Below are 20,320 nucleotides of genomic sequence, written 5' to 3'. Positions count from 1 at the left end.
AGGGGATTAGTGTGAACATATTTAACCTCTGACCCATGGACAAAAGCATTATCAAATTTAGTTACCGAGTGGCTCCCCATTTAACTGAACCAGTGCAGTATCTCAGCAATTTTTTTTTTCCTCCCTCCCTTGAAAGCTTTAACGTCCATTGTTGCCCCCGGAGCACAGGGGACCTGGCCACACTCCTCTGCTTAAGGAAAACCATTCCATTACACGTCTGGGCCGGTCAGAGCACCCGTAAGGGAAACCAGTGTTGGGCTGTCACTGCTGAAACCCGCCGAGGCTTCCAAAAGCGAGCGGTGCCCCCAAAAAAGCCAAGATTTGTGTCGGTTGGGCTGGTTTCTCCGCAGTTTGTGCCGGAGGATGCTCGGCCATCGTCCTGGAGCAGACATGCCACTCATCCCCTCTGCTCGTGGTTCGGCTCTCGGGGGAGCCGGGGATGCTCGGTGCCAGCCAGGGCTCAGTAAAATGGGTGAAACGCGGGCAAAACGGGCAGAGGGTGCCGGGCCCGGCCAGGAATGCCGAGGGGCCTCCCGCCCGAGCCGGTGTCCGTTTACAGTGCATCGCTCATAAACCCGGCGGCGGGGCCGAGGGCAGGGGGACCGGCCCTCCTGGTATGTGATTGATTATCTGGTATTTATGCCATTGAGGACTTTTCAGCGGCTCGGGGTCAGGGGGTCATCTCATGTGTCTTGCTGCAAATCCGCTTCCTTTTGTACAGTGCGGGCTGGGTGAGCAGACACACAAAAACAGCTTTTTCTTTTCCTTGGGAAAAAGGGGAGGGGGGCGGGCTGGTGTCAATGAATTTTTTTTTTCAGCCTTTCCTGAATAGTGTCCTTTTTAATTCCAAAGAACTTTTAATTAAAAGTAGCAGGAAAGTTCATCTGGACAAGGTTTAACTTACCTTAGCAGTTACTTTTGTCCCCCGGGATCCGCATTTCCCCGCTTTACAAAAAAAAAAAAAAAAAAAAACCACCACAAAACTGGGGAGAGGCTCTCGGTACCGTTTTACATCTCCCAGGGTTTACCGAGAGGCCTTTTCATCTCTTTTTTTTTTTTTTTTTTTTTAAATGACGGGGGTGCAGGAATAATAAGCGGACGCCAGGAATCCCGGCTTTGTGCCCCGCGGCAGCCGGTGGCTCCACTGGCCGTGCTCGGCCGGGGGTGGCCCATTGCCCCCCCAAGAGCCGCGTCACCGGCCAGGATGTGATCGGGGCTCCCCGGTGTCCCTGTGGGCCGGGGGGTGGCAGAGCGGTGCCAGCCTGGGTGGCGAAACCCCAGAGGGTGGGCGATGGGTGGGCGCCGCGCTGTGCCGGGCGGGACAATGGCGGCGATGACAATGGTGGTGGTGAAGATGATGATGGTGGTGATGACAATGATGGTGGTGATGACGATGGCAGTGAAGACGATAACGATGGCAGTGATGATGATGATGGCAGTGGTCATAACGATGATGGCAGTCATGATGATGGCAGTAGTGATGATGACGATGGCAGTAGTGATGACGATGGTGGTGGTGATGCTGCTGCTGGTGGTGGTTATGATGGTGATGGTAGTCTCCCGTGGGGTGAGATGCTGCAGCCCTGTAGGAGGGCAGGACATGATGCAGCTGGCCAGGGACATCGTCTGCTGCCCCTTAGAACCCTCCTGGCAGGAAAAAGCCTGTGCTCACCATGTGTCAGTAGGAAAACACTCATGGGGGAGATTGGGGAAAAAGACACGGGAGGCAGCTCTTGGTGGACCAGAAACACTGGTGAGGGCTTTGTCTCCTCGCTCAAACTCTGTGTTTAATGATGGAGCAGTTTCTAACACATTAGTTTAACCATCACTGTGAAAGCTATGGGAAAAAATATGTCAGGTTTTCAACAGAAAGTCAAATTATTTTTTCAGCTGGTTTCACTCCAAATTCTGATCGGGAAGAGGAACTCGGGGAAGCCGTTATGGTGACGACGAGTAAGCAAGTGGCTGACAGCTTCACTGTGGATGCAGTGGCCAGAAACACCGCTGCAGTTTGCCTCTGCTTGTCCTTGGGAGGGGCAGAGATGGGCCCAGGATGGACCTGGGGTTCTGCAGGATGGACCTGGGGTTCTGCAGGATGGAGGGTGCTGGGCCAGGCTCAGGGAAGGCGGCACCGAGGGGGGATGCTGCACAAAGATACCCAGATACCGGGTTAACGCACTTTGGTCAAGCGACGCTCGTTTTGCCTGGAGAGAGGGCAGCTCTGCCGTCCGTCCCTGCAGGGATCTGGGGCTCTTTGCCCGGTGGCTGCTGAAAAGGGGAGGTTGTCTCTGTTGATGTGCTGCATTTTTGACCGCCTGAACGTTTTTAATATATATCGATGCATTTTGGTAGATAGTGCAATAGAAAGGCGTTGGGATCAGGCGCCGGCCGCCCCGTTTGGCGCTGCCGGGCAGCATTGGCCCCGCGCAGGTCCGGCTGCCGCCCTGATTGACGCAAAGCCCGTCTATAAATAAAGCCTTTCTCTCCCTTCATAAAGACTTTGCAGTTTAGTTTGCTTTCAAGGTCAAGATCAGACCTTTCTAAATAAACACATATCAAAGGATCATTAGCGGAGCAGCACTGTTAAATTGAGATATTAACTTCTGTCAGCCACGCGTTTCCTTTTTGTTCTGTAACTCGCGACTGCGGCGGGTTTTTATTATTTTGGCCCTAGGCAGTAGCATCTGGCTTCTGTAGAGACTGTAAAAATTAAAAAGCAACACAAATCATTGCGAGAGAAAAGCAGTAAATTCAATGATAAGAATTTAAAATTAAAATGTTTCGGCGCTTTTATATTCCGCGAAACATGAAACGAATGAGTTGTGTGCCTGTTGCCATAAAGCCGCTGCCGCTAATAGTCGCTGGGCTCCTTCCCTCCCCGCTCGCGCTCCCTCGTAATCGTTCTCGCCTGAGCAATCGCAGAAAAGCGCAATGAAGGGAGGCGATGATAGTGGTGGTGACGGTGGTGGAGATGCGGGTGGTGGGGAAGGGGAAGATGCCGTGGGGGGACCACAGGGCCCCCCAAAAGGAGGCAGGAGGGGATGCGCCCGTCCCAGGCCATGGGGCCACGGTGTCCCCCTCCTCCAGGTGGCCCCCAGAATAAACCAGCCCCGGTGGGGGTGCTGTGGGCACCCGCATCCCGGGCACCCGCATCGCGGGCACCCTCCCGGCGCGTCCCCGGGGCTGGGGCACACAGGCTTGCAGCGGGCAGGGCATCGCATCGCTGCGAGGCGAAAAACAAAGGATTTAGCTTTGGGGTGGGTTTTTCAATACCCTCTGCTTGCAAGGTGGATGTTGCGTGGTCTGCTCTGAAACACCTGAGGTTTTCCAGGCGTTGGTAAAGAGGTGAGTGGTGCATCCCACCCCCCCGCAGGAAAACCAGCCGCACGAGAGCGGGCGGTGCTGGCTGCTTTTTAAGAATTAATTTTCCATGATCGGTTAAAGTTGGGAAGAAAGCTGCGCCATCTCCAAGTAAATAATAATAATAATCAAACAAATGCCCTCTTGGGGAGAGGTTGCCTTCTATAAAGCTGTTAATTAGCGCGGATGCCGCCTTGGAAACCAGCGTGATTTGGTGACTTGCACAAAACGCGCGCATCTCGTGTGTTTATCCACCGGGGGTTTTTTGCCTGTCTCTCTGCTTAACCACGAAGGTTGTGGGGGCTGTCGGGCTCCAGCCCAGCAGCCGGCACGGTGACGGGTGCCACTGTCCCACCCACTCGGCGCTATGCGGCTTTGGCACGCGCGGCACGCAGGAGATGACATCCAATGTGAAGATGGGAGGAGGAGCGAGTCTTGTTGAAGGTCCCAGATTTGGAGGACACAGGTGGAGGGTTTGGGGTGTCAGGGTGGGTGTGAGGGGGCCCCAGCGGTCCCTGGCTGCCGGAGCATCCCTGGTCCCCCGGTCACCTCCACCCACCGGCGTCGTGGTGCTGCCGTGGGGCCAGTGGGATCACCCAGCGCGTGTGCACACGCACGGGGGGAAAAACTTGAAGTCAAATGTCTGAAAGTCAGATCCCTTTTTAGTATGAATTTGCTGTATCTCATTCTGAGCACTAATTCCAATTTAATTGCAAGTGGCCTGAAGCCTCTTCAATAGGAGTAACAAATGGTTTGATTTTGTAAACTTCATCAGACTGCATTTTAAATGCGACACACTAGCCCGGCTCGAATGCCAATGAAGCACTGAAGTAGCTCTCTGTTTACTAATTATCCGTTTTTACTTCAAGCCACGCTGGCTGGCTTGTCTGATTAAATCGGATTTGTGGGATAGAGAACAGCTAGCAGAGTTTTCTCTATAGTAAACGAGATTGAAACTATGGGCCGCCTGGCTGCACACTGTAAATTATATTTCCTTTTAAAGGGGACGTGTCGCCTTTCTCCCGCCGGCACACCTCCCGCATCCTAAACCGGGCTGAAGCCCTCCGGGCGTACGGGGAGACCCACGGCAGCTCGCTCCCCTCGCCACACGGGTTTTCGGGTTTTGTTCCTCCTCTCGCGGAGGCCGCAGGCGGGAGACGGTGCCGCGCTCGATGCCGGGATGCCCGCTGCATCCCTCGCCCGCTGCATCCCTCACTGCGATGGAGGGGGCGGAAAAGCCCCCGAATGTCGCGTGTCGCATCGTGCCGCTCTTCGCACCCCCGGCCATCGCGGTTATTTGAGCGCGGGCCGGGCTGCGCATCTCCGGGCGGCACCGCAGGGTTGGTTCTCCCTGGAACGAGCATCCATCCCCTGCACCCAGCTGTCAGACCACCTGCTAGTGAGAGCTGCCTCCCAAACAAACAGCATCCAAACCCAGCCTGGAGCCGCCCCGGGAACAGCTCACGGCTGCCGGCAAACGGCGCCGGGTCTGGCAGAGCTGCGCCAAACCGGGGCTGGGGGACGAACACAACATGCTGGGGCTGCGCTTAAACCTCCCCGGTTGCTAAGATTTTAATTCCGCAAGCTTGACCTACGCTGCCCCCTCCCTCGGTATCTATCTTTGTGCCCGGGGGCTTTTTATATTTTAATTTGCTTTTGAACGTCCTGCAAAATTAATGGTGCGCTCGGGGCCATTGTACGGCGTACAGTAGAGGGAAGGGCCGGCGGCGCCCGCCGAGAGCCGCCGCGTTTCCCGGGGAATGAATTGCTCGCCCGCCTTCGCCCCTTTTAATTGTTGACAGTAAAAAGCATTTAAATGCTGCTTAATTTGTAATCATCTTCCCGCAAAAAAAGGGGAGAAACCATTAAAACATCAGGGAAATGAATAAATCCGTCTCTCGCCAGTTTGGAGCGGCAGCGTTTCTGTAGTGGGGCTGATTTTTCTTCCGATGGCTGAGGGGCAGCTTGGGGTGGGAGAACGGGGATGCGCTCGATACTCCGCGTCCCGCTGCGGGCCTCGGTGCCTGGATGCAGGGCCACCTCCTGCATCCTCCGCGCCCGGCTGGCATCAGCCATCGCGCCCCGCGGATGCTCTTGGAGGGCGGTTGGAGCCAGAGGCCTCTGCGAGTATGCTGGTGCACATTGGCCTCCCCCTTTGGGATGTCTATTGATTTGCTAATGTATTACCTAAAAAAATAAAAATTAAAATGCCTTTGGCAGGTCCTGGCAAGCAGCACCTGGGGGATGCCCAGCGCCGGGGACCAGCAGCATCCCTGGCTACCGCAGCGCATCCCCTGTGCGCACGAGGCAGCTCATCCCCATCACTGCGGCTGCCAGAGCCGGCCCGTTTTTTTTAGGGTTTTTTTTTTTTTTTTCAAGCGGGGGCCAATTAGTTTCACAAATGAGGGCCCTACGGTGCCAGGGAGGATTTGTTACGGCCCCGCGCGCCGGGCCGGCGGCATTGTCCTGCCCTCCGCCCCCGCGGGAGCCCATTGTCCCCAGCCCCAGCGGGGGCTGCTGGCGGCAGATTTATCGGGGCCGGCGTCCCGCCGGCCGGGGCCCCCGCTCCGCAGCTGGCCGCGGCACCGGGGCTCAGCCCCGCGGACCTTTGACCCGTCCTGCTGTCAGCGCCGGGGCCGCCGAGGGCCGCGGGGCCACATACCTCTCGGGATTTGCTTCGCACGGCCTGTTTGGGGATGCCTGCTTCTTTTTATTTTTTTTTTTATTTTCTTTTTTTTTTTTGTCTCAGGAACGTTTTGTCCGCAGCTGCGTGGGGGGTGCACCAGCCTGCGCCCCTCCGGGATAAATCCCTGCGGAGGGAAGAAGGCAGCTCCATGTGGGGTTGCCGCTCTTGCTGCTTTTATTCCCATTTCACTGGGGTTTTTTTGCAGATTTCGGAGTGTTTCTGGGCAGCCCAGTGTGTCCCTCGCCAGGGCTGGGACTGAGCATCCTCCTGGCAGCTCCTGCATCCCCGGAGCCGCAGGGCAGAGCTGGCCGTGCTGTGCCACCACGCCGGGGCGGGTGGCAGCGCGGTGTCACCCAGCGTGTCCCCAGGCCAGGGGGACGCTGCCGGGGCTGGTTTTAGCAGCCCCCCTGCCCCTGAAGGCAGCGCAGACCCGGTGGTTACCTTGAACATCTTGCTGCTGCTAATGAATTGCTAATACAATTTTCTAGATAATTTTATTTCCATAGTCCTCACATTTTAATGTCTCCAAAAAGCGAGCATTTATTTGCTTAATCTCCTCGTGTAATACAATTTGCATTGACTCACAGGTTCTGAACAATCAGCTGTGCGTAAACGAAAACAAACTGTTTAATAACGCAGAGCTCTGATATTTGTACTGACGCTGTATCGGTATCTGGGTTGGGTTTTTTTCCTGCTTTTGCTGGTGTGTTGGTGCAGATGGTTTTATGCCCAGGGTGGCTTTGTGGGGGTGATTTTTGGGGTCCCCTCTCCTTGTGCATGGTGAGGGCTGAGCCCGGCAGCTTTGGCAGGTGCCTGGGGATGCGGTGATGGCCCCACAGCTGCCGTGCGTTGGGGCAGGGGCTGCCAGGTGCCACCAATGCTATAAAGCCCCCCTGCCCTCCTCCGGCCTTTCTCTGCTGGGGCTGCCAATGGCAGGATCAAGAAGGCTGATGTTCCGCTGCTGGGACCGGTGGCACCCCGAGCCCGCAGCCAGCGCGTCCCCATTGCTGCAGGAGCATCCCCGGTGCTGGGTGGGCACAGAGACCCCCCGAGCGGCCAGCGGGGCGGTGGGCCGCGGGTCCCGGGCGGTGCCTGACCGTGTCTCTCCCGGCACAGGGACGGACATGGCGGTGTTCTGCCTGCTGTGCGGGAAGCGGTTCCAGACGCAGAGCGCCCTGCAGCAGCACATGGAGGTGCACGCCGGGGTGCGCAGCTACATCTGCAGCGAGTGCAACCGCACCTTCCCCAGCCACACCGCGCTCAAGAGGCACCTCCGCTCCCACACAGGTACGGGCGCCGCGTGGGGTGGGCGGCTGGGACGGGCTCCTGCCATGTTCCTAAAGAAAAAAGGGGGAAAAGAAAGGTGAAATTACCTCAAAAGCGGCTGCAGCTGAGGTTGGTTGGATTTAAAAGATGAAATGGAAAAAAAAACCTCCAAAGCTGCGTGTAATGAGCTGATCCGGTCTAAGGTGCCATGTGACCTTCTTAGGGGCTGCGCAATGACACCGGGCGCAGGGCGGGAGATGCACATAATCAGCCGGGGCTCGGCCCTAATGGGATTAGGGCGACCTGCGCTCCGTGGAGCCGCGGTGCCGCGGCTGGGTGCCGGGAGAGCCGCGGGGACAGCGGGGCTGGGCCGTGTCCTCAGAGCACCTGTGTCCTCAGCTGCTCCCCGGCAGGTCCCCAGGCGGGACCAGGGGACAGGTCCTGGCCATGCCGTCCCCACAGGGACCGTGGAGAGCCCCGTGGCGCAGGTCCGGCTGCAAACCCTCTGCTTTTATTGCTGGTGGGGGAAAACGCATGCCTGGTCGGGACACCCCCCTCCTCTCCCCAGTAAGCATCATGCACGCACGTGGCCTCACAGGGGACATTGAGGCAGCTGCTGCGGCTGCACAGGTGACACCCCCGAGGGTCCCTCTGCAGCTGCCAGACACACACGTGGTGCCGGGGTCCCGGTGTGGGGCGTGGGCACCGTGCGCTGGCGATAAGCGCGTTAAGGCCGAGCGCCGGGGCTATTCCTGGCCAGTAATCCGGTGACCTGGGCTGCGGGTCGGGCACCGCGTGTCCCACCCCAACCTCAGCAGCTTCAGCAGCTCCCAGCTGGAACAGCCCCGGGACAGTCGGTGCTGCGAGGGGTCTGTCGTGCTGGATGGTTTCATCCCGCACGGGAGTGGGATGCTCATGCTCTTCCCGGAGCATTCTGAGGGCCCCGGCTCCTGTTTACGTGGATTCTCCAAAAAATTGAGCACATGTAAAGCTGTCCGCCTCTGGCTGCAAAATCTTTGACTACAGGATTGAAAGCCAAGGCAATAATTTGGAATTGGGCATGGGGAGGCGAAATGCAGCTGCCCACAGGCACCGCCTGCCTCGCCTTTGGAGGAGGGTCCAAAACGCGCCCCGAGCATCCTCCTCCTCCTCGGCGCCCAGGCAGCAGCCGCGGGAGGGGGCGAGGGGCCACGGCACACGGCGAGAAAGTAAAATATCATTTTAAAGAGGAAGTGAAAGCACAGGCATGTGAGTATATAACGAGAAGGACAATTTATGCCCAGGCACGAGTGCAGTTTGACACGGGGATAATGAAAAAACGTAGGTCATTGTGGATGACTTAAGCCTTCACAGCTGAAGCAAATGTATGAAATGCGGGGAACATTACACGCTTGGCAGCTCCGCACATCTGCAGCAGGACAAGTGAAATACAGTTGGCCATTCTTTACCATAAACTGTGCTTGTAGGATATGCGGCACAGAGAAATTGTAATTACAGTGACAAGACAAATCAGTAATATTTAAATATTCATGAACAAAGTCTCGGACGATCAATCTATCTTTATTGTCCTTGCCTTCGCGGCTGTAATAAATAAGTAGCTGGAGCCCTCACCTTTCCTTCAAATCATTCCGCCTTCGGTGCCGAACCAGAATTCATTTATCAGCCGCCCGGTCTGGAGCGCGGGAGGTGCCCGGGGCCGGGTCTGCACTGGCGATGCCGGCAATAACCCTGGGAATCGGTGGTGGGGGCTGGGAGGGTGGCGGTGCCCTTGGTCCCTGCCCTGCCGCGGACATGAGCATCCCGGGGGCGTGGGGACCGGCGTGTTGTGCTGGGGGGCCGGGATGCCCCGTCTCCGGGGTGGGGGATAAATCCGGGCTGGGGGACGCGGTGCGGCAGCTCTGACACCCGCGTGTGCCGGCAGGCGACCACCCCTATGAGTGCGAGTTCTGCGGCAGCTGCTTCCGCGACGAGAGCACGCTGAAGGGCCACAAGCGCATCCACACCGGCGAGAAGCCCTACGAGTGCAACGGCTGCGGCAAGAAGTTCAGCCTCAAGCACCAGCTGGAGACCCACTACCGGGTGCACACAGGTGGGTGCCGGGGCTGCGGAGGGGCCGGCGATGCCGGCGGTGGGGAACAGGGCAGCCGGGGATAACGATTCATCGGCGCATCGCTCCTGTAAATAGGGGATCAATAGCCCGATGGGTTCTGTTGTTCGTTACTGGGTTATCGGCTGCGCCCGCTGCAGCAGTGTTGATGCCAGGCAGTTAATTCCAGCCCCGTCTCCACAGGCGAGAAGCCCTTCGAGTGCAAGCTGTGCCACCAGCGCTCCCGGGACTACTCGGCCATGATCAAGCACCTGCGGACGCACAACGGCGCGTCCCCGTACCAGTGCACCATCTGCCTGGAGTACTGCCCCAGCCTCTCGGCCATGCAGAAGCACATGAAGGGCCACAAGCCGGAGGAGATCCCCACCGACTGGCGGATAGAGAAGACCTATCTCTACCTCTGCTATGTCTGAGGCCGGCGGGGCCGAGCGCCGGGGAACTGGGCAGAAAACCACCGCCGCACCCGCCTCTCTTTTCGGTTCCCATTCGTTGCTTCTCGCTGGAAGGGGGACATGCTGGCCCCTTCCCCAGCCTGTCCGCTCCCCTCCCCGGCTGCTCTGCGCTGCTGTCCGTGTTCCCTCGCTGCGGGGCGACTCTCGCCCCTCGCACCCCCAGGGAATTCGCTCCCCGATCTGCTCCTCCACCACCAGCACCGGGCGCCGGCGCTGCCGGGAGCACCACGTGGGAGCAAGGCGTTTCCCCCAAAGCGCGCGCGTGTGGCTGGTGCGTCGGGAAGGCTTTAGTTCCTGGTGTCCCCCGCCGCGGATGGACCCAAGCCCAGGCGGGGGGCTCAGCTCCCCGAGGGGCTCAGCCCCCGTTTCTGGGGTTCCCGCTGTCTGAGCTGCGGTGTCGTGGGTGAGACGGCTCCGGCATTGGCTGTAAGTGCTTTGGTGAGAGCATCCTGAGGGTGCAGGCGGAGGGGGCTTGGGGAGGGACCCGCAGTGCTGCTGGGTCAGGGCGCGCACAAGGGGCCCCCGGAGCTGCCCCTTCCCCAACCAAATCCCTCTCTATGCATTTTGCACCCTGCCAGGGGGACGCGGCTGGTTTGGTGATGCGCGGGCAGTGCCTGCCAGTGTGGGGGCTGTGGGTGTGCAGCATCGCTCAAGCGGGGGGATGCCCTTTTTCTGCCCTTTTTCCGCTCCTTTGGGGCGCTGGGTTTGGTGTTTTGCCCAGGAGCCGCCAGCGAGGGGCCCAGTGGCCGGCAGCTTCGCTCGCCGCTTTTTATTTGCTCTTCGTTCTTTTTTTTTTTTTTTTTAAACTATCTTTTGGAATATTTCCGCATTTAGCACATTTTACTTGAAATTACCTCGTTTTTTTGTGACCTCATGAGCTTTTATTGATTTGGGGGTTGGGGGTGGCGTGGCCGGGCGTGCCCGGCGCTGGTGGGGTGCGGTGGTGCCCTCCCCGCTGGCCCCCGCTGTGCATTATCCGTACCAAAACTGGTATTTTTTGCCCGGCCCGGTGGGGCCGGGGGTGTTGGTTCTGAGCTACCTCTTGTGTTGGTTTTTGTTGTGTTTCTCCTTGGCTCTGTGCTTCCCGTCCCACGCCGCGCTTGTGGCTGCGGCTTTTTTTTTTTTTTTGGTCGTTTTGCTGCGTTTGGGTGAAAAAGGGGGGAAGAGAGCCCAGGGCAGTGGGACAGTGCCTGGGTGCGGTTTGCAGGGATGTGGAGCCCCTCGGGGTGCCCGTCCCCCTGTCCTGGTGCTGAGCAGGGATGTGGGCACAGCATCCTCATCCTTGTACCCTGCGCCCCGGTCCGGCCCGCGGGTGCGTGTGCTCCTGCCGAGACCTTCGCTGCTCCGCGCGGGGGGGGATGCCACTGGCGTACAATCCGGGATGTGACTGTGGAGAACGGCTTGTTTAATTGTTGTGCCTAAGGAAAAAAAAGAAAAAAAAAAAAAAAAAAGAAAAAAAAAAAAGGAAAAATATATTTGGAAAAAAAAAAAAAAGAACGGTTCTTTCACATGGAAAGTTGCTGCAATTTCTGGCACGCACGTGGCGCGTGGCCGAGCTCATGTGGCTGTTTTTGCTTTAACATCCCCTCCCGTCCCGCTGTGTCCCCCCGGTGCCACCGGCGCTGGGGCGGGCATGGGGCGCTGCCGTTTGCCGCGGCGCAGCCCCCGCCGCCCCCAGCCCCACGTGTAGGGATGTGTCTGTGTGTCGTAGCCGTGAGGACCAAGCGCCCGCGGCCCCCGCGGCCCCGGGCTCCCCCAGCTTGTGTTGCTGCCGTCCCCGCTCTGTGTTGCCGCTCGTGGTTCGGGTCCGTCGCTGTCCTCGTTCCGTCTACCTCAGCACCTCCGAGCGCAGAAGGTGCCCCGTTCCCCCTCGGTTTTCTCAGAGTATCTATCGGCTCCTATTTTTTGTACGACTTCCCCCCTCGCCGTTCGCTCCCTTGCGGTTCTGCTTGCGAGTCCTCTCTGTCCTATAGCCACAGATGCCGTTAGCTAAAAGTTTCCTGAAAAATAAAAGAAAAAGACAAAAAAAAAAAAAACCCCGACAGTTGTGGTGTCTCCTAGTTGCAGCTCTCCGCATCTGCCTTCGTCCTGTGTAGATTCAGATGCATTTCTTTGTAAGACTTCAGTGTTTCTGACAGAGGAAAAAAAAAAGAAAAAGACAAAAAAAAAGAAAAGAAGAATATACTGCTGCAGGTTTTTTTCTCTCCATGTGTCACTAAGTGAAGTTCGTGCCTTCTATAGCAAAGAGAGTATTTTTTACATCCTACTAACGGTAGATTTTTTTGTAGTGAACATTTTTTGTATTTTTATTTATAAGTCTCATAAGGAAAATAGCAATGTTCAGTTGTATACCTTGAATCTGCAGTTAGCAAACAAAAATACAACCAATAAAGTTAATTCCGTTGTCTCGGCCTGCCGTCTCCTGTTGCTGTGCCTGCCGGGAGGAGGAGGAGGAGGAGGAAGGATGCAGCCCAGCGGCGCGGGGGGATGCCCGGCGGTGAGTTTGGGGGTGCCATGCGGCACCCTGGGGCTGCACTGGGCGGTCCCATCCCTGACCCAGCTCCAGTGGGTGGGGGGAGCCCTGGGGACGCCGCTGTCCCCACGATGGGGTGCGATCCCGCATCCCGGCCCGATGCTCCATCCCGTCCCGCGGCGCTGCCTGCGCGGCTCCCCGGGGAGCGCCACGACTTCGCCTCAATGGAAGTGAACTCGCTCATTTAAACCTGCCTGCAGAGCCGGCGGGCCCCCCGCCGCGTTAATTATCCCGTAGTTCTCGGCTGATTGCTGTACACTAAGCTTAAGCCCTCCTTTATTTATTTACTGACTACATTAGCAGCAGCGCCTGCGCTCCCTTGGTGCCGTGGCCACGCGCGGCGGGGCCGGCTGGGTGCTGCGGTGGCACCAGCTGTGCCCAGGGTGCTGCCCCCCACCCAGCCGAGCGTTACGGTGAGCTGAGACGTTAATTACGTCAAGGTTGGATGCAAAGCGTCACTTTGGTTTTGGCAGGGATGGCCTGCGCCGGGGGCTCTGGGCGAGCGGGGAGAACTTTGGTCTGGGGTGAGGGGGCAGAGGTCCTGCCACAGCACCCTGGGCTGGGGGGGACACACAAACCCCTTCTCCAGTGCTGGGCTGGGCACAAAGCGTTGTCACCATCCCAGGGAAACTGGGCTAGGACCAGGCCTTTGTCTGCACACTCGCGCAGCAGCTGGGAGCGATTATGCTGCAACAATGTTCTGTTCCATCAACATTATGTCCTCATTAAACCTTTATTAGTAGATTAGATTCAGATTTATTGATTTTTTTTTTTTTCTTAAAGAGGAAAATCCAGGCTCCTTTCGGAGAGATGCCTGGAACTTTTCCCCGCATGCGGCGCTTCCCAAAGCAGCAAGAGGGCAAAGGGAGACCCTGGATCCTCCTTCTGGTGCGGGCGGCTTCCTCGTCCAGGGGAAAGGACCGTGGAGCCACGCGAGGGTGCGGGGTTGGGTGTGGGATGGCGTCCTAGCGCAGGGAAGGATGGAGGACAAGTGCCTGCATGGTCCCAGGGATGTGGCAGCACAGGTGAGCATCCCGCGGTGGGTCCCTGAATGGCAGCGGGGTCCCCGCGGCAGGAGAGGGACAGCAATGCTGGCACAGGGGTCTCGCTGCCCTGTCCCCGCAGCGAGCGCGTGGGCCAGGCGGCACCGTGCACCCGGGTCAATGGGCCCATTGGATTTGTCTGTTGGAGCGTTTGATGTTACATGAAGGCGGCTCATTCCAGAGGGTGTTAATTGCCCGCTGCAGCGATCAGGTCTGTAGCACCATCGATCTCAGCAGGATCAATGGGCTGATTTAGTGTCTCGCGAACTCTTTAACTGGACACCTCATCAATAGGCAGCCACTTACCGACCATCAGCGCACTAGCACAGGCCGGCGCTGGCAGGAGCCCCCTGCACCCGTCCCCAACCCCCTGTCATTCAGTGGGGAGTTTTCCAGCAGGTGACGGCTCTGGGACACTAAGCGGGGCCCTTGGTCTGAGGCTAGTGGGCTTGGGGGCAGACGCAGGAGAGCTGAGCACTGTCACCCCACCTGTCCCCCACTGCCCGCAGCCCAACAGCACCAGAGATGCTCCTGGAGCACAGGACAGTCCCTCCTGGCATCTCCAGCCTTTCGAGGACGGTACCCACCCTGGTTGCTCAGGTACGTGATGAGCGAGTGGAACCTTCGCAGGGTGTTGGGCGCGCACAGCGGGACTGGGCAGCACCCCAAAAGTACTGTTGGTGTTTCTCGTCACAGCCCCCACACCCCCCGAGTCTGAAACAGGAGCGGGCCCTGCAGTTTGGGCTCGACCCTCAGCTGTTGGGGCAGCCAGAGGTCCCCTGGTCTCCTCGCAGCCTCATGTCCCTGGCAGGGAGGACCGGGGTGTTCAACCGCAGCTGCGGTGGCACTTGGTGACCCCATGGGTCTTCCGGCACCGCCTGCCCACCGAGCCAGTCCTGGCTCATTTGCTGTTGGCTGGCACTGGGCAGCGGGGACCCCCGGGGATAGCGAGGACTCACCGGTTGAGCAGGGACCCCCGGGTGGGCAGCGGGGACCCCCGGGGATGGCAGGGACCCCCCGGTGCGGCGGGGACCCCCGGGCGCCGGGGCCGCTGTCCGCGGTGCTGAAGCGGCGGCCGCCGGTGCGCCGGGCGGGGGGCGCCGGTGCACGCCGGGTCCTGCCCGGTGCGAGGCGCGGGCAGGGTCCGGGTGTTTGGTGCATTCTCCTCGGTGCGGCTGGGAAGGTGGTGGATGCAGCGGCAGGTGGGTCCCATGGCTGAGGGGCAGCAGCCAAGGTCCCCCCTCGCCCATCCCCAAGGGAGGGTGCCACTCAGGCGTCCCGCCAGACCGACCAGAGGGTGCCCAGTGTGACGCTGTAGGCCAGCACGGCCACTAGGTAGGCTCGGAAGAGCAGGACATCCAAGACATAGCCCACTTGCAGCCAGTCGCGGGCCACGTCGCGGAACTCCTCGCGCTTCTCCAGGAAGCGGCGGATGGCGGCGACCTCGCGCAGGATGCCCTGCGCCAGCGGGGAGCTCTCCGTCTGCTCGGCAAAGGCTGGCGCAGGCATCGTGCCCCCCGCCGCCTCGCACTCCCGGGGGTCCTCACCACTGTAGTGGTTCAGCTTGGCTGCGGGACCAAGAGAGGCAAGTGCGAAAAATCTCTTGAGACAGGGAAGTGGGGTTTCTGTGGGTGAGCTGGGCATCTGGATCACCACGCAAACAGGGGGCACATAGACAGCTACATAGGACCCAGTCACCCTCAGCTCCTGTGGGCCCCCTCTGTGCAGCCCTTACCTGTGCTGTCATTGTTCTCCACCTGCCCGGACAAGTCTGAGCTCTGGGTCCTGCTTTGGCTGAATTTCTTCCTGTCCCCAATGCAGAGCAGGACGGTGGCTCGTTCCAGCAGCAGGCGCTTGACCCACTGGGGGACGTGGGGCTGCAGGTCTTGCTTGTGCACCAGGCGCACGATCAGGATGGTCTCTGTCAGGCTGATGACCAGCAGCGCCATGCACACCACAAAGTAGATGCCTGTGGAGCCATCAGAGAGGTGAGTGACTGTAAAGGCTCATGCCCAAGCAGTTGGCTTGGCAGGTTGTGCCGCTGTACCTATCAACGGGGTGCCTACGGCAGTAGCTGGCAGTGTGTCAGACACGATGATGAGGAAAACCGAGTAGCCTAGCAGGAGGGTGATCTTGAAAGAGACCCTCTCGCCACTGTTGGGAGGCAGGTAGAAGCCCACGATGTCCATCACCATCAGGAAGATGCTGGGGAGCAGCAGGCTGACGGTGTAGAAAAGAGGCCGTCTGCGGATGACCACCTGCAGGACAGAGAGACACGAAAGGCTCCGTGAAGGATGGAAATGATGGCTTGAGCTAGAGCAGCTCTCTGCCCAGGAGGCGAGGATCGTGGAGTGCCCCGAGGTGAGCCAGAGGAAGGGCTGAGCAGCAGGAGCCTCCTGCCCACAGGCAGCAGCACTGGGGCACAGAGCAGCTGGGTGACCAAGCAACAGGAGCCAGGGCCAGGCCCTTCCCCGGCACCTCATCCCCAAGAAACACCGCGGCCAAGGAGCCTTACATAGAATTTCATCTCAGCGTAGCTGTCGCTGCTCTTGACGCTGAACTCCTGGAAGTGGCTGAGCACGTAGAGCAGCTCCCACTCGCCCTGGTTCATGAAGATGCTCTGGTCGAACTTGACCAGCTCCGGCTGCCGCCACAGCGAGAGGTTGAGGTCGCGGACTGGGGGGTGAGGAGATGTGAGAACCGGGGGGGCCCGGCCCGAGCGGCGGCCGCTGCCGCCCTCCCGCCCGCATCCCCGGTCCGCTGGGGCCATCTAGAGGGGCCGGTGCCTCCTGCACGGAGCTGCCGCCCGGCACAGCCCCCGAGCACTCACTGTGGTGCAGCCAGCTGGTGAAGGTGAGCGAGCAGTTCTGCACGTCGAAGGGAAAGTTGTAGATGTCCAGGCTGCAGGCAGTCACCACCTGGATGGGCTTGAGGTTCTGCACCTCCCCGTGGTGGCCAACGTAGACATAGGGGACGGGGGGAGACTTGCCGACGTCCACGCTGGGGACACGAGGGACAGAGATGTGGGCTGGGGAGCACCTTGGGCACCTCCTGCTGAGCCACCTTCGGATGGGAGCTGCCCAGGAGCCGGGGGCTTCTCCCTGCCCCGAGCTGCTGTTTGGCAGCACCTGTGTAGGGTATCGCCTCTGCTGCCCCTCTCAGCCCGAGGAGCGTTTGTGTCCTTGCCCCAGGGCTCTCAGGAGCCAGTGGGGACACTGAAACCCCCACACACAGAGAGGACACCGGCTGGCTCCATGGGAAGGGCCAACAGCTCCACAGCTGCCCTGGCATTGTGCTGCCTGCACAAAGCCTTTCTCCCGAGAGCTGCATCCCACCCCCGGCACAGAGCGGGTAATTACCGCTGGTTGCGGTGAGCCAGCGCTGGAAACGACCCAAGTGCCAAGCCGTCCCCATCTGCGGCTCGCCCAGCGCAGGGACACTGCCAGCGCTGTGCCGGGAATACAAAGCGTGGGGCAGCGCACACCCGGGGGCGGCGGGGGGTCCATGGCACTCACAACTCGTTGATGAGGATGTCGGGCACCCAGATGCTCTCTGCAGGGAGGGAAATCTGCGTCAGGTTGTCGAATCGTGCCGGGTCCCACCTCAGGAACTCGTCTGTCCAGTGCTGGGGACAAGGGACAGTGGCTTGGCGGGGGAGGTCCCTGCTGCCCACCGGCACCCAGACCCCACGCCAGCACCCTGCCCTGGGACACCCTCTTCAGTGTCACCCATGGGACTATCGCAGCACCCAACGCTGTGAAGCACAGACCTCGAGGTTCATGCCCTACAGAAGTCTTGTCATCCCCTGGGTGGGTTTGACGTCGCTGTGCGCCTCTCCCATGGGAAAACCTGTGTTTCCAGGGGTGCACAGCCCCGGCAAGCATAGGGTCTCATCTTCTCACCTGCCTGTACCAGATGTAGGTGGTCAGCACCTGGTTCTTCTCATCCTGCAGGAAGAGGAGGACACGGCATTGGTGTGGGGGGTATTGGCACTGGGAAGATGGGCAGAGCATGCCGAGAGGATGCTGCGTGCTGGGAGGACGCTGCACACCAGGTACCGCTCCCCTCGCTCTGGACACGTGGAAGCTGCCTCTGCCCCATGCAGGAGGGTAGGGGGGGACTCACCACACCCAGGATGGCGTAGACCATGAGGTCGATGGCCACGTTGGTGGTCGTTCGCCAGTCCCGCACGGGCCGGGTCCCCTTCTGGTAGCGGGCCAGCAGGTAGTGGGACAGGCGGTGCAGGGCGGTCTGGGCGGGCTCTGGTGTCCAGCCCCCCTGGCGGGCACCTGCCGGCAGAGAGAGGGATGGGTGGATGGAGGGATGGGGTGGGAAACAAGCCCGCCTGCCAGAACCACCACCTAACGCTTTATTATTATCTCCTGCTGCGCAGGTGGTCGGTGCTGTGACCTGCCCAGCCTTGGAGGGCAGTGCTGCTGCGGCCGCTCTCTGGATGGATGCAGGACAGTGGCAGTGGGGACCATGAGGGACTCGCTGCCCCCAGATAAGTGTCCTCCCCCTCACTCCTTCCAGGGGAATTTCCTCTTTGCTGTGCAGTGCTGAAGGTTACAGACGAACCAGGATGCTACATTCATTTATTAGGTATCTTGGTATTGCTTCCTGTGGAAACAATCCCTGGGCTGAAGCTGGCAGCATTAATCACCGAGCAAATTGCTCGTGGCACCCGTGTCCTTGTCACAAGGGATCGGCAATGCCACAGCCGAGCCGGGATAGCTAGAGCCGCGCTTGTGGCTGCGCTCTGCAGCACCCCTGGCCATCCCCACCTAACGAAAGGGACTAATTGGAATAGATCTGCCAGATCTTGGGAAAAGCTGCTGGGAAGGGAACTTTAATCTGTCTTTCAAGCTAAAAGAAGTACCAAAACCAGCAGTCTGAGCCCCTGCAAGGCTGCACGTGATCGGTAATGCCAGGGACCTGGCTGGGCACACAGCTGTCACCAACAGGGGCGGCGAGGAGGGGCACGAGGCAGCAATCAGGGGCTGCTGTCACCGCACGGGGGCCAAGTGGCCTTTTCTGAGGCAGCTGGTGGCAGCTGCTCGTGCCTGCGCTTGTCCTCGCACTCTCTCCTCCTCCTCCATCTGCGCCACCCAGCTCCGGGTGAAGAAGCTCTGGCTTTGCAGAGGAAGGACCAGGCTGGGTTTGCCCCCGTGGCTGCCGCGGACACTGTGCCCGTCTACCTGTCACCAAACCCGTGCCAGCAATTCACCTGGTGCCGCTCGGCACAGCCCTGGCACGTGGGGTGTGTCTGCTCCCACCTTCCCACCCCATCACCGCCGGCATTGTTGGTGCAGGAGCCTCATTGCTCCTCTGCTGCCAGCTCTGCCGCGCTGACCGCGGGAGCCAGGCCTGACGCCCCGGTGAGAGGGGGATCTGATGGGAGGCGAATCTGGCTCAAACTCACAAACCTGTCGAAGCTTTCAGCTGCGGTGCTGCAGAACAGCACAATTGCTATTCACTACTTCTCAGGAAGGTTAAGCAAGGAAAAGTCACGCTGATAACAGTGAATATTTTGGCAGCTGGCTGCGCAGAGCCGTGATGACAAACCATAGGCACAGCATCGCTTCCACGCACTGTCGTCCCCAAAACCCAGCTCTGCATTATGAGGGGTGGAACATTATACTGGACAAATCTCTTTATGAGCGCAGGGCTCGACAGCAGCTTCCAGAGGGGTGCAGGCAGGAGATCACCCTGTTTATCTCTCTCCTTTCCCCAGGGCTCAGACTCTGCACATTTCCAGTGCACCCAAAGCCCCGTAGTGATGAGCCCCCAGTCCCTTTGGGCTCCTGCAGAAGAGATTTCCCACACCTGCGCTTCTCCCAGGTACGTTCATTTTCAGCAGCATTCAGGTCTCTAAAAAGCACACTGTGCCATGCAGCACTGCCCGGGCTTTGGGAAGGATGCTCCATCCTCTTCGGCACTGTGCCCCGGCCCCCCAGCCCTACCCGCTGCCCCCGCCTTACCTGGGCTCTGCAGTGGCGCGGCCAGCGGCAGCAGGGCCAGTAGCGCCCCGAGCGCGGTGGGGACCATGGCGCGGCTGCTGCTCTGCACCTCTGCTCCGTGCAGGACTGAGGCTGAGCGGGGAGGCAGGCGGCTCTCCTGGCTCGCCTTCCCCCCGCCGGCAGCTTTTTGAGAACGCCCAATTAATCTCGCAATCAAGCTCTCCCGCTGCATCAAGTTTCAGGCTGGGAGGATGTGAGATGAAGCCACCCAGCCGCCCCCCGCCCCGCCGGCTCCCCTGGGGCTCCTTGTCCCCTGGGCAGGCGCCTGGCCCTGAAAAAGTGGGTTTGGGGGTGTGAGCATCGTGCCCGTGGGCAGCAGGATGTGGGGCACGGTGGGGGTGTGGATGCTGAAACCCCAGGGCTGCGCCAGGAGCTCCTCATTGCAGCAATTTGCATTTGCATGCAGATTTCCACAAATGAAAGCACATCTTACTAACTTCAGTTTCCCCCAATATTCAACGCCTTTAGGCAAACAAGGCCACAAGCAAAGATTGGTTCCATGTGACTGAGAGCAAAAATGTGCCCATGTGCTGATGCCCTGCTCAGGCCGCAGCATCCTTCCCTCCGGGTCACAGCATCATGGCCTTGGAGCAAGGACATGTCCCCCTGCCTGCTGGGGAGCCCCCTCCCAACCCCCAGTCCCTATAATCTTATGTATTCCTATACATATGTCTGTGTTTATATGTGTTACAGGTGCCTGTGCCCCCACGAAGCTGCTGGAAGTGCTGGGGCCGCGGTGGGCAGAGAGCGGAGCCGGCGGCGGCGCAGAGCAAATCGCATCAGATGGCAGCGTGGAGTCACTTAAACGAGATAAGAATTAGTGCGGCCCTGATGAACTCCCCCTCGGCTGCCG

At 59.5% G+C, this 20,320-nt stretch overlaps 2 protein-coding genes across 2 annotated transcripts in view; one reads left to right on the top strand and one right to left on the bottom strand.

The window, feature by feature from the left end:
• Positions 1-12,283, top strand: part of ZBTB16 (zinc finger and BTB domain containing 16) — a 46,503-nt gene extending 34,220 nt beyond the window's left edge. Inside the window, exons 5-7 of the mRNA XM_065651910.1 lie at positions 7,163-7,333; positions 9,234-9,401; positions 9,603-12,283. Coding sequence (XP_065507982.1) covers positions 7,163-7,333; positions 9,234-9,401; positions 9,603-9,832 — 569 coding nt within the window. The 3' untranslated portion in view covers positions 9,833-12,283. The remainder of the gene's footprint in view (positions 1-7,162; positions 7,334-9,233; positions 9,402-9,602) is intronic.
• Positions 12,284-13,127: 844 nt separating this feature from the next.
• On the bottom strand, positions 13,128-19,521 carry LOC135998780 (5-hydroxytryptamine receptor 3A-like). The gene is made up of 9 exons (XM_065651999.1): positions 19,429-19,521; positions 17,573-17,736; positions 17,350-17,394; positions 16,963-17,072; positions 16,278-16,447; positions 15,963-16,123; positions 15,495-15,705; positions 15,183-15,416; positions 13,128-15,015 (listed from the first exon to the last, which is right to left on the bottom strand). Exons 1-9 carry the CDS (start codon positions 19,493-19,495, stop codon positions 14,717-14,719), a joined length of 1,461 nt encoding a protein of 486 aa, XP_065508071.1. The 5' UTR covers positions 19,496-19,521; the 3' UTR covers positions 13,128-14,716.
• Between the last annotated feature and the right edge of the window lie 799 nt (positions 19,522-20,320).

Source organism: Caloenas nicobarica, chromosome 26 (assembly GCF_036013445.1).
Source record: "Caloenas nicobarica isolate bCalNic1 chromosome 26, bCalNic1.hap1, whole genome shotgun sequence".
NCBI lineage: Eukaryota > Metazoa > Chordata > Aves > Columbiformes > Columbidae > Caloenas > Caloenas nicobarica.
This window is presented reverse-complemented; position numbering and strand designations above follow the sequence as displayed.

Bases quoted from the DNA above. Each gene is read 5' to 3' on its own strand.
- LOC135998780 (XM_065651999.1), bottom strand. From the start codon at position 19,495: ATGGTCCCCACCGCGCTCGGGGCGCTACTGGCCCTGCTGCCGCTGGCC. The intron at 17,073-17,349 runs GTGAGAAGATGA...CCTTGTCCCCAG, and splicing joins CCTACATCTGGTACAGGCAG to CACTGGACAGACGAGTTCCT. The intron at 15,417-15,494 runs GTACAGCGGCAC...ATGGCTCCACAG, and splicing joins CGTAGGCACCCCGTTGATAG to GCATCTACTTTGTGGTGTGC.